Source organism: Hyperolius riggenbachi, chromosome 10 (assembly GCF_040937935.1).
Source record: "Hyperolius riggenbachi isolate aHypRig1 chromosome 10, aHypRig1.pri, whole genome shotgun sequence".
Taxonomy (NCBI): Eukaryota; Metazoa; Chordata; class Amphibia; order Anura; family Hyperoliidae; genus Hyperolius; species Hyperolius riggenbachi.
The window spans coordinates 277,400,599-277,413,613 of record NC_090655.1 but is presented as its reverse complement, the minus strand read 5'-3'; the positions used below and the strand labels follow the sequence as shown (position 1 = coordinate 277,413,613).

General features: G+C 44.9%; 1 protein-coding gene across 1 annotated transcript in view; it reads right to left on the bottom strand.

The window, feature by feature from the left end:
* Positions 1–13,015, bottom strand: part of LOC137537230 (uncharacterized) — a 73,277-nt gene that overhangs the window by 36,955 nt on the left and 23,307 nt on the right. Inside the window, exons 10-15 of the mRNA XM_068259326.1 lie at positions 11,846–12,533; positions 10,714–10,995; positions 8,035–8,118; positions 7,773–7,879; positions 7,574–7,640; positions 6,888–6,954 (exon numbers count right to left, since the gene is read on the bottom strand). Coding sequence (XP_068115427.1) covers positions 6,888–6,954; positions 7,574–7,640; positions 7,773–7,879; positions 8,035–8,118; positions 10,714–10,995; positions 11,846–12,533 — 1,295 coding nt within the window. The remainder of the gene's footprint in view (positions 1–6,887; positions 6,955–7,573; positions 7,641–7,772; positions 7,880–8,034; positions 8,119–10,713; positions 10,996–11,845; positions 12,534–13,015) is intronic.

Sequence of the window (13,015 nt, the reverse complement as noted above, 5' to 3'; positions counted from 1 at the left end):
AAACAGGATGCAGTTTTTGTTACGGAGTCTCTTTAAAGAGTAACTGTCAGGCTGCAAAAGCTAATTTAAACTTCTATTCTCCTGTGTTAAACAGTTTAGAAGGAAGCCAAAAAGGCAATACTGAAGTTAAAAATCTCTCTTACTTTGATGCTTGCTGAACAGCAAGGCTGGTTATTCCCAAGCTCCTAAGGACGCCGGCAGGCCGCATAACATACTGCAAAGCATTCTGGGGCTGCTTATTCTCCCCACTCTGCACTACCTTGGGTCCTCCCCCTTCATTTCCCTAACCCGCCCTAAGGCTGCTTTCACAGTGGGAAGTTACAGGCTCATGTTACAGCAGCTTGTAACAGCAGCCTACAATTCACAGCACTGAAAAATCACAGGGCACATGTTCCATTAGAGTATACTGCATGAGTCACTATTGTTCCTAGCCACATGGCTAATTAATATTCACTGCACAATAGTGTTGTCCGGATCATGAACCATTAGGATCTTTTTTGTGAGTCAAATCATCAGGAAGGAGGGAGGATATTACATCACAATTGGCTTCATACGAGACAGACAAACATGGAACCTGCCATGAGCTGTCAGGAGCATCATTCTCTGCAAATACTATATAGAAATTCTGTGAAATCCAAACGTGGACAGTGAAATGCATATGTAATGTATGTACAGCCAATATTTAGCTACTGATATATGTGTTTTTTTTCTCTGAAACCCTATACCTAACAGCTCCTCTTTAATTGTTTGTACTCCAGACCATCGGCCCGTATTAGGGTTAATGGAGTTCTGTCAGATAGCCTGGCAATTGGTAATGGAACTAGACAGGGTTGTCCATTCTCCCCCTTAATATTTGCTTTGGCCTTGGAGCCTTTCCTGTGCCGTATAAGGGACAACCCTGATGTCTCCGGCCTCCAAATTGGGCATACCATGCATAAAGTAGCTGCATACGCGGATGACCTGCTCTTCTACATCTCCAACCCGGTCATTTCTCTCCCTAACTTGATGGCAGAGTTTGGCGAATTTGGGTCTCTCTCTCTCTTCAAAATTAACTATGATAAAAGTGAGGCTCTGAATGTAAGCCTAGACGCTAATCTAATGGGTCAGATTAAAGACAATTTCCCCTTTAAATGGCATACAAACCACATCACTTATTTAGGTACCAAATTGACACCTGATGTCAGAGATATATTTAAGTCCAACTTTCCGCCTCTTTTGGATAAGCTATCTGCAGATCTCAAAAAATGGAATATGCCGCATTTCTCATGGCTGGGAAGAATCTCCATTATCAAAATGAATCTTATGCCACGTCTGCTTTACCTTTTTCAGACTCTCCCAGTAGCTATTCCAAAAGAGTTCTTTACACTTGGTCTTTAACAGATACATTTGGAAAGGCAACCCCCCACGAATTAATAGCTTCACACTATATAGGACTAAAGCTGATGGTGGCCTAGCAGTCCCTGATGTACTAAGTTATTATTGGGCTGCTTTACTCACACGTATTGTGGACTGGAACAGACATGTCATTACTAAACAATGGGTATCCCTGGAGCAATCACTCACCTCTTCCCCACTTCGACTCCTGCCTTGGGCCTCATAAACCCTAAAAACCAGTTGTCTACCTCACAGTTGGTGTACACAACTCTGCAGGCAGCCAGATCCTCTCAGCAGATCTCCCCCTGGCCCACGCCTCTTCTTCCCATCTTTACAACCCAGAATTCCCACAAGGCTGTTCTCAGCTTTATCTAAGGGAATGGAGGTCATTACCACACTTTGATATTAGCAAGATTCATAAGGATCAAAGATGGCTTGCCCTAGCAGAACTCAGATCGCTATTTAATAATCAGTCACTGGATTGGTGGGGCCTTCTCCAAATTAGGCATCTTTTAGCTTCATTAGATGTGAACACACCTCATAGGATAAGACTCCCTTTGAAGATGCATGTTTGGCAGCAGGCCCAATCAAACAAACCCTGTCCTTAGTCTACAAACTCTTTATTGACAGACCCCTAGAAGACCTAAAATACCTACAAGAATGGGAAAAGGATCTGGGCGTTACATTCACAAAAAAAGAGAGAGTTAATATGTGCATCTTTGCACACATATCTAGTGTTGCTGTCCGTATCCAAGAAAACAATTATAAAATATTGGCACGCTGGTACTACATTCCCCTACGAATTAGTCAGTTTTTTCCACTCAAAGACCCTAACTGCTGGCGTTGTAAATCTGAAGTAGGGTCTTTGGTACATATACTTTGGAGTTGTGATAAACTCTCTCACTTTTGGAAAGCGGTCGAGAAACTGATCAGGGAAATGACAAATAGAGACACACCTTTCACCTGTTCGTTTTATTTGTTACATATGCATAACTGGAAAATGAAAGCTTACAAACAATCTGTTGTCAGACATATTTTAAATGCTGCCAAAACAGTTTTAGTCAGACTCTGGGGGCAAAACCACTTTACCCACTTTTACCTAAGTGATCCAAGAATTAGATCAGATCCAAAGCCTAGAGAGAGATAGGATGCCCCTTTATAAATAAACAAGAGTTGTTTTCCAAGATGTGGAATCTATGGTCTGTATATAGAGAATCGGAAGACCTGAAAGATGCCTTGGCACAGCCATGAGGTGTTACCTGAGAAATTGCATTCTGTGCTCTCCTCATACCCCTCTTGGTGTTTGTCACACACACGCTCAGAAATCCTGACTTATCACGTTTAACCTCCCTGACGTTAACCTTAGCCGGAGCAGTTCATGTTTTGTTAACAGCCCTGCTACGTTAGCAGTAGAAGCTCATCCCTCCCGCCACCTGATGATATTCTTTAGAGACGAGGAGGGTGAAATGTGTCAGAGGTATCCATACAACTTAACCCATCTTCTGTGCTCTGCTTCTTTTACTGTTATTAGCATATGGTGTTTGTATGCAATATAAGGTGATTCTGCTGCAACTGACATGAACCATGTGAAACTCATATGATGATATTTTATTGTAATGTGTCAGTTTTCTTATGTATACCTCTTTGTCAATAAAGAATTTGAAAAAAAAAAAAGATTTATACATACCTGGGGCTTCCTCCAGCCCCATAAGCTCTGATCGCTCCCATGCCGCCGTCCTCAGCCTTCTGCAGCGCCGGTACTGGGTCCCCACATGTCTGTCAGCCGGCTCCAGTCTACGCAGGAGAAGTGCGCTCTTTGCGTATCTCTCCAACAACAGCTGCTAGAGAGATACGTAGAGGGCGCACTTCTCTTATGTCAGACTGGCTCCGAGTGACGGAAGTGTGGAGACCCGGTACTGGCGCTGCAGAAGACTGAGGACAGCGGTGTGGAAGCGATCAGAGCGTATGGGGCTGGAGGAAGCCCCAGGTATGTAAAAATCTTTTTACTGAAACGAGCTCTGGTAAACTCTAAAGCTTAACTGAGAGGGATATGGATGTCTCCTTTTTTATCAATCATCTTTTTACTGAAAGCAAAAAATATATCATACATCATAAAACAATATATAACATATAGAAAATAGAGGCACCCTTGTGGGAGACAACTGGATGAAAGTCCTTCGCTAAGAAAGCAAAACATACAGGGGACATGCAGTCCATCACAACTATAGATCAGCACAAACTGTGCAGTCCACCCTGTTACACCAGTAGGTTCCCTACTCCACAAATAAGAATATAGGCATAAAGACTTACAACACTACGATAAAACAGCAATACAAAAAAGAAATGAAATCAACAATAGCAAAGAAATAAAAGAAAACAAAATAAACAAAATAAACCAAAAGACCAGGGTTGGAGGATGTTTCCTTTTAAACAATACCAGTTGCTTGTCAGTCCTGCTGAACTCTTTGGCTGCAGCAGTGGCTGATTCACACACCTGAAACAATCATGCAGCTAATCCAGTCTGACTTCAGTCAGAGCACCTGATCTGCATGCTTGTTGAGGGGCCGTGGCTAAAAGTATTAGGGCCTGTTTCCACTACACGCAGATTCTGCATGCAGAAAACTGACTCCAATGAAAGCCTTTGGGCCTGTTTCCACTGAATGCAATTTTTCTGATGCAGGTTTCCCATAGGCATTCATTGGAGTCAGTTTTCTGCATGCAGAATCTGCGTGTAGTGGAAACAGGCCCTAAGAGACACAGGATCAGCAGTAGAGTCAGGCAACTGGTATTATTTTAAAAGGAAAAATCCATATCCTTCTCAGTTTAGGTTCCCTTTGAATACATACCTTTTAGCTTCTACCTGAGTCAATCATTTTTCACATTTTTTTAGGTATAAGCTGAGCATAGACTTTAAAGGGACACTGTAGGGGGTCAGGGGAAAATGAGTTGAAGTTACCCGGGGCTTCTAATGGTCCTCCGCAGACATCCTGTGCCTGCGCAGCCACTCACTGATGCTCGGCCCCTCCTCCGGTTCACTTCTGGAATTTCAGACTTTAAAGTCTGAAAACCACTGCGCCTGCGTTGCTGTGTCCTCACTCCCACTGATGGTACCAGGAGCGTTCTATGCAGGCTCAGTATGGTCTGTGCCTGTGCCGTGCACTCCTGGTGACATCAGGGGAAGCGAGGACACGGCAACACAGGCACAGTGGTTTTCAGACTTTAAAGTCTAAAATTCCAGAAGTGGACCGGAGACGGGGCCGGAGCATCGGTGAGTGGCATGCACGGGCACAGGATGCCTGCGTGGGACCATTAGAAGCCCCAGGTAACTTCAAATCATTTTCCCCCGACCCCCCTACAGTATCCCTTTAACTTGAGTATATATGGGGTAGATGCTGAAGGTCTGCCAGCATACGTTACAGGTTTCTGGAAATCCCAGATTAGTACCGTGTAGCAGGGAGCAGGTTCAGGTGTCCACATAGATGCCCCCTGAATTTTATAGTCTCTGCTACCACTGAGGTCTAAAGCAGAAGAGGCCCGAGCCTCAATGTACTGCAGTAACACCCAGATGCCCTGTGGCCAGTGCAATAGTCCACTCCTGGGCTGACAATGCTTTAGCTGTAACTGGCAAAGCACAACAGTGCCTCTACTTTATGAGAAAGCTAAGGAGTGCTAACCTTCCACAGAAGCTGCTGGTTAATTTCTACAGATGCACTATAGCAGTGATGGCTAACCTTGGCACTCCAGCTGTGGTGGAACTACAAGTCCCATGAGGCATTGCAATACTCTGACAGCTCTAAGCATAACTCAGGGAGGCAGAGGCCTGATGGGATTTGTAGTTTTGTCACAGCTGGAGTGCCATGGTTAGCCATCACTGCACTATAAAAAGCAGTCTGACCAACTGCATGCCGGCTTGGTACAACAGCTGCACCAAGGCTGCCAGAGAAGCCCTGCAGCGAGCTGTAAAAACAGCAGAAGTCATTATCGGCACTGAACTACCATCACTGGAACTCTTGTGCAGTAAAACCCCCATTATCCGGCACCACCGAGGATCGGCAAATCCCGGATAAGTGTAGTTTCTGGTTGCTTGAGAGTCAATGTCAAAAATAGGCCTAGGTAAAAAAAAAAAAAAAAAAAAAAAAAAAAAAAAAAAAACAGTACTATACCCCACACTATATACCAAACTCAGTATTAATGTTGAAATACAGTAATTTAAAAAAATTAAGAAAAAAGACAGACTTAACTTAATGTAACAGAGGATTATTACTGCATAAAGAACTGTAAAATTAGATTTATGCATCCTGCAAGGTCAGAGTTTTTCCTTCTGGATGCTGAGACTTCTGGATAACTGTATAAGACTCGCTGTATGAGAAGGGCCAAAAACATTATAAAGGACAACGCTCACCCCAGAAATGCCTTGTATGAGCTCCTGCCATCAGGTAGACATTTGGATCAATCTGCATACACACAAACAGACTGAAAATCAGCTTTTTTCCCATCTGTCATAAACTTGTTAAACTTTGAATCCTCCCTGAAGTAATGAACTGCGTACAAATTATTTAAATATTTGAAATACCTGGCATACTTGTATAATTCCTCAATTTCTACCTTTGTTACTATCACTATGGGGTTGGTTTATTAAGCTTAAGTGCGCTCTATTAACTTAACAGGTGCTTCCTGTTTGAATGGCCCAAAAGGCTTCCGGCCACGTGATAGACAGTCTATTGGGCCAATCAAAGTGCTGGGATCTCATCCTGTGAAGCCAGGGGCTCAGGGCAGGTTCAGTGGCGCACCCGTTAAGCTAATGGAATACGCGTAAGTTAGCATTACCGCAGCATAGAGTGCGCTGGAGACTTTTACCTTGCGCTCCTGTCATTAAGCTGCGCTGCTTTATCATTGGCAACAGGTAAACAGACATTGGCAGACAAAACCAGGAACAATAGTCAAGTAGTGTAGGTGGAAAACATTTACAGAATGAGGGTAATAATACACCTGGGCAGGAGATATTGCACTACAGAGGTGCTAGGAGGGTGCTGCACCCCTGCAGTGTTTGGAAGACCAGAGCGGGCGAAGGGGAGTCTCGGCTGTCTGGGGGGTAGGACTCAGCAGAGGAGGGATAGAGTTCAGCAGGAGGGCGGGCTCAGCAGGGGAGGGATAGAGTTCAGCAGGAGGGCGGGCTCAGCAGGGGAGGGATAGAGTTCAGCAGGAGGGCGGGCTCAGCAGGAGAGGGATAGAGTTCAGCAGGAGGGCGAGCTCAGCAGGGGAGGCGTAGAGTTCAGCAGGAGGGCAGGCTAAGCAGGGGAGGGATGATGCTGCTACACCTGTTTGTTCTAGAGGGGATGGTCCTATAATGGCGGCCCAATGGGAGGAGCTCAAAGAAGCGGTTGCCTGGGTGGGAGGGGTCACGCATAATCTTGGTGGCCCTAGACCTCATTCTCGCTGTGTGGAGATTGAGAGGTGGCAGAGATGATCTAATGATCTTTTCCACAGTGCTAATCACTCTTTGGAGCTTGTACCTGTCGCTGGTAGAGATGGCCCAAACTGTTCGCCGGTGGACAGTTCCTGGTGAACTTGGGCTGTTGACTGTAAAACAGAGACACAGAGAGAGGGAAATCTACTATCCTCAGTTCAGTCTGGATGAATGGGAGCTTCTAATATCCCCACATCTGCAGCTCACAGCAGGTAAATAACAATGTTATATAGAACTTTCCTGGAGTGTCACATTCTTATTTTCACTTTAAGGGGTTGTATCCTGACTCTGAATTATGCACAGCAGCGAAATTAGTGTAGTGTAAAAACTGGTGTATTCAGCTCCCAGCAAAAACAAATAATGATAAATTCAGCACTCTTGTGTTATCAGGAGTGTTTATTCAGCCAGATAAATGTGTTTTGGCTTTTATTTACTCTTCAGGAGAGCCATGGCTGCATATGACTGTAGATCCTACCTCATTTGTATAGATAAAGCACCTGGTTCATAAGCCTTACATTAGAAAATAAAAAAAGTGAACACAAAGCAAGTGCTAACTAGGCTCAGTACTATATGTACCCATATTTATCTCATCATGTCACTTCAGTTCAGGGACTAACACTTTATAAACCAATGCACTGAGTAGCATGAAAAAATCTTCAGCATTCTGTGTAAATATATTAAAAAAAGAAGATAAAACAAAACAAAGTGCATCAGAACATTTGTGGCCAATACATTTTCCTTATGCCAAAAACATTTCCCACACTCAGCACATGAATAGGGCTTCTCACCAGTGTGAGATCTCTCATGTGTGAGAAGATGTGATTTACTCACAAAACATTTCCCACACTCAGCACATCAATAGGGCTTCTCACCAGTATGATATCTCTCATGTGTGACAAGATATGATTTATCAGTAAAACATTTCCCACACTCAGCACATGAATAGGGCTTCTCACCAGTGTGAGATCTCTCATGTACGTCAAGCCTCTGATTTATACCCAAAACATTTCCCACACTCAGCACATGAATAGGGCTTCTCTACAGTGTGAGATTTCTCATGATTGACAAGCTGTGATTTCCCCGTAAAACATTTCGCACATGTGGAACAGGAATAAGACCCTCCAGCAGGGGGAGAACTGTGCTGGGTATGAGGCCCCTCGGGGTTAGACAGGTGGTGTACAGTCTGTGGATACAGAGAGACGAGTCTCTGAGAGGTTCCTGATGCCGGGACTCCGCGCTGCAAATAGAGAAACATCATCACTTCCTGTTAGAGAATTCTGAGGGGAGGAACAATTATCATTAGGGGTGAAAGGAAAGAGGATGGTCGGCACTGCTGTACAACTTCCTTTATTTGGCAATGTGCAGACAAGTAGGCTGTGTGTTACATCATCACCTCACAGTCCATAAGAAGAGACTAAACACGTACCGGTGCGGGGGTGGATAATGGTGGGTGCTGGTTGCTGGAAGCCTGACGGCAGTTTCACACACAAGCGCTTCTTCAGAGGCTATGACAAGGGGGCGGGGCTATATCTGCTCTAGTTGGAGAAAGTGCTTTACTGTAATAGTAACCTGCAATCCAAGATTACAGTGTGGGGAGGTCAGGGAGAGCGAGGCCAAACAACACGGCCGCTATTCCTAATGGAATTACAAGTCCTGCTGCAACAGCTGATTATACAAGCCACTAACATAATATTCCATGATGAATATAGGTCAGGCCATGCAGAGCAGAGAATCTGGCTGACCTCGTCCACATATACAACAAGGACTACCTGATTAGGGGAAGCTGGGGTTAGGAAGGTTTAAAAGTTAGCTTAAAATTTCCTCTGTGCACGCTACATGCGCTAGTGGCAACATAGCATGCGTTACTTAAAGGGATACTGTAGGGGGGGGGGGTCGGGGGAAAATGAGCTGAACTTACCCGGGGCTTCTAATGGTCCCCCGCAGACATCCTGTGTTGGCGCAGCCACTCCCCAATGCTCCGGCCCCGCCTCCGGTTCACTTCTGGAATTTCTGACTTTAAAGTCAGAAAACCACTGCGCCTGCGTTGCCGTGTCCTCGCTCCCGCTGATGTCACCAGGAGTGTACTGCGCAGACGCAGACCATACTGGGCCTGCGCTGTGCGCTCTTGATGACATCAGCGGGATCGAGGACACGGCAACGCAGGCGCAGTGGTTTTCTGACTTTAAAGTCAGAAATTCCAGAAGTGAACCGGAGGCGGGGCTGGAGCATCGGTGAGCAGCTGCGCGGGCACAGGATGTCTGCGGGGGACCATTAGAAGCCCCGGGTAAGTTCAGCTCATTTTCCCCCGACCCCCCTACAGTATCCCTTTAACAACGGCCACTGCCTTGATTTGTCGCGCGGTAGTGATGTATTGCTCCCGCGATCCTTCACTAAAGCGGCCGCTATGTAGCGTGCACAGAGGAAATACTAAGTCACGTGATGTAGCGTGCACAGAGGAAATAAGTTGCGCTGCTCTCTTTGTGTTCGTAACAGTAGTTTAGTTGTGCAGTTTGGCAGCACTATAATTAGTGAAATTTGTGTTTTATAGCATGTAAAGCACCTGTTAGTCTTACCGGTAACGGTGTTTCTGTACAGCAGCTGGGATACCCTCTGAGTAATGGCTCCGCCCATGCTCTGGGGAAACACAACCAAGAAAGTATAAAAAGCTCCCGCCCCCCTCCAACCTCAGTGTATAAAAAGTAAAAAGACCGAAACACCGGGAGAAGAGGAGCGAAGCACCTCCTAGTGACCCACTCAAAACAGAAGATAGGTATAAGGAAGTGCGACAGGCTAAGGGAGGGTAGTAGACGGTATCCCAGCTGCTGTACAGAAACACCGTTACCGGTAAGACTAACAGGTGCTTTCTCATGTCCATCAGCTGGGATACCCTCTGAGAGATAAGCAAGTAAGAAACCCACCTAGGGAGGGACTACCGCCTGTAGCACCTTTCTGCCAAACGACTGATCCTGCTGCGATAATACATCCACTCTGTAGTGCTTGACAAAAGTGGAAGGACTTGCCCAGGTAGCCGCTTGACATATTTGTTGAATCGAGGCACCAGCTCTCTCTGCCCAAGATGTTGACAAGGACCGTGTCGAATGTGCCTTGATGCTTGATGGTGGAGTGGAGTCTGAGACCTTATACGCTAGTGCAATACCCTCACAGATCCACCTTGCTAAAGTTTGTCTGGATGCTTGCTGACCCTTATTTTTCCCCGAAAAGAGAACAAACAAATGCGAGGACTTCCTGAAGTCTCTTGTCCTCTCTAAATATGCAAGAATTGCCCTCCTAACGTCTAAACAATGAAATTCAGCCTCTTTCGCACAGGAAGGATTGCTGCAAAAAGAAGGTAGAACAATGTTCTGGGTTCGATGAAAATCAGAAGAAACTTTGGGTAGATAATTAGGATCCAGACGTAAAACCACTTTGTCCGGAAAAATAGTGAGAAAAGGATCTTTAATTGACAGGGCTTGCAGATCTCCTAGACGCCTGGCCGACGTGATTGCTACCAAGAAGGCTACTTTCAAGGTAAGAAATTTTAGATCAATGTCTTCAATGGGTTCAAAGGGGGTTTTGGATAAAACATTCAAAACTAGGGACAAATCCCATTGAGGCAAAACTTTTTGTTTCACTGGGGTGGATTTTTGAATTGCTCGAAAAAAATCCTTCAGCAACCTTTCCTGTGCCAAAGGTTTGTCCAGTAGTATAGATAAGGCAGAACACTGAACCCTTAAGGTGCTTAAGGCCAATCCCATTTCTAAGCCCTCCTGCAAAAAATCTAGAATAGCCCCAATCTGATTCTGATCTCTGTTATGAGAGGAGCACCAAGAAAGATAGACCTTCCAAGTCTTTCTATAAATCTTATGCGTTACCGGCTTTCTGCATTTAAGAAGCGTCTCAATCACCTTATCAGAGACCCCCTTATTTTTTAACATTAACCTTTCAGGATCCAGGCTGAGAGTTTGAATAACTCCGGTCTGGCATGAAACAATGGACCTTGTCTCAATAGATCCGGCCTGACTGGTAGATTCAGAGGTGGTTGGATCGAGAGACTGAGTAGAGTAGAGAACCATACTCGTTTGGGCCAGACCGGGGCTATCAAAATTAACTTTGCTTTCTCTTTCTGTAATTTGTCCAACAGTTGTGGAAGCAACCTGAGAGGAGGGAAGGCATAACCTAGGTTGAATGTCCAAGGGACCGATAGGGCATCCAACCCCAGAGAACTCGGACAATTGTGGATCGAAAAGAATTGTGGAAGCTTTGCATTTGTTGGGGATGTGAAGAGGTCTACCTCCGGCTTCCCCAACCTTTTGTGTGATCCAGAGAAAAACCTCTGGATTTAATTCCCATTCTGCCTGGTCCACTTCGTGGCGGCTTAAATAATCCACTTCCAAGTTCAAAACTCCCTTGACATGGACTGCTTCTAATGACAAGAGATTCTGCTCTGACCAAAGCAGAATTTCCGATGCAAGTTGCACCAAAACCGTCGATCTGGTTCCCCCGTTTGTTGATATACGCTATCACGGACACATTGTCTGAAAAAATGAGGACATGTTTGTGAAATATCATGTTCTGGAAGGTTAGAATCGCCTCCTTTACTGCCCGAAGTTCTCTGAAATTGGATGATTTCATGGCTATTGGTTTGGGCCATCTTCCCTGAGCATGATGACCCATTGCTGTGGCACCCCAGCCCCAAGCACTGGCATCTGTATATAACCTTACAGGATCTAACTGTCTCCAAATCCTTCCTTGATTTAAATGGTTGGGCTGTAACCACCAGTGAAGAGTTTGTTTTACGTATGCTGGAACCTGCACTGAATGTTCTAATGCTAGTTGCGTTTTGTCCCATGTTTTTAACAACCAGCTCTGAATCGCTCGGCTGTGAAACTGGGCCCAGGGTACGGCTGGAATGGAGGCTGTCAATAACCCCAAGACCCTCATGATTTGTCTGATTGATATCTCCTGAAGCAATAAAAGTTCTCTTATTGCCTCCTGTAATTTTACTATCTTCTCCGTAGTGAGGAAAATTCTTTCCCCCACTGAGTCTATCACATAACCCAGGAATACAATAGACTGGGTTGGATTTAATTTCGACTTCTGGTAATTCAGCATCCACCCCAAACGAGATAGAATCTGGATCACCAGATCCCTGTGCCTTCTGACCTTCTCCTCTGAATTTGCAAAGATCAAAAGATCGTCCAAGTAAGGGACAATTATTATCCCCTGTTGTCTTATCACTTTCATGACTTCTGATAACACTTTCGTGAATATTCGGGGAGCTGAAGCAATCCCGAACGGTAGTGCTTGAAATTGAAAATGGTAGACCGGTCTTCCTATTCGAACCGCAAATCTTAGGAACTTTTGATGGGATTCCGCAATCGGAATATGTAGATAAGCGTCCTGAAGGTCTATCGCCACAAAGAATTCTCTTCCTTGTAGAAGCGACCTTACAGAATATATGTTTTCCATTCTGAATTTCTTGTATACCAGAAACGGATTCAGGGACTTTAGATTCAGTATAAACCTGAATTCTCCGTTTGCTTTGGATACCAGAAACACATGAGAGTAATAACCTTTTAGTTCCTGCACTGGAGGAACCGAGACAATTACTCTCTTTGAAATTAATTTCTCTATTTCCTTTGTCAGGCCTTTGGCCTTGACTTGATCTCGAGGAAGCTTGTTGATGAATACTCTGGGAGGAGGTTGAACAGAAAATTGAGGATGGTAACCCTGTTTTATAATTTTCAAAATAAACGGATCTGGCTTGATTGCTTCCCATTCCGACAGAAAATAAAGAAGCCTTCCTCCCACAGGTAACGAGTCATTTGTTTTCTTTGGGGGGATTTGGCTTTGCAAGCGCAAAACCCCCCTTGCCTTTGCCCCCAGGAAAGGACCATTTCCTTTGCTGTTGCTGATTTTTTGGCTGTTAAACAATAGGTTTCTTGAAAAGACCCTGAGGCCTGTTTTTAAAACCTTTACGTCTAGCTGGAAATTGTTTACCTTTCTCCGCTGATCTAGACAGGACCTCATCAGCGTTGATAAGAGCCGTAGTTCGTGCTGAAATACGAACTATCTCCACCAAAGCATCTGCCAAGAAAGCCACAGATTTCAGGACCACTGGTAAAGATTTGACATAATCATTTAAATCTGACCCGGCTTTAATGTGGGTAAGCT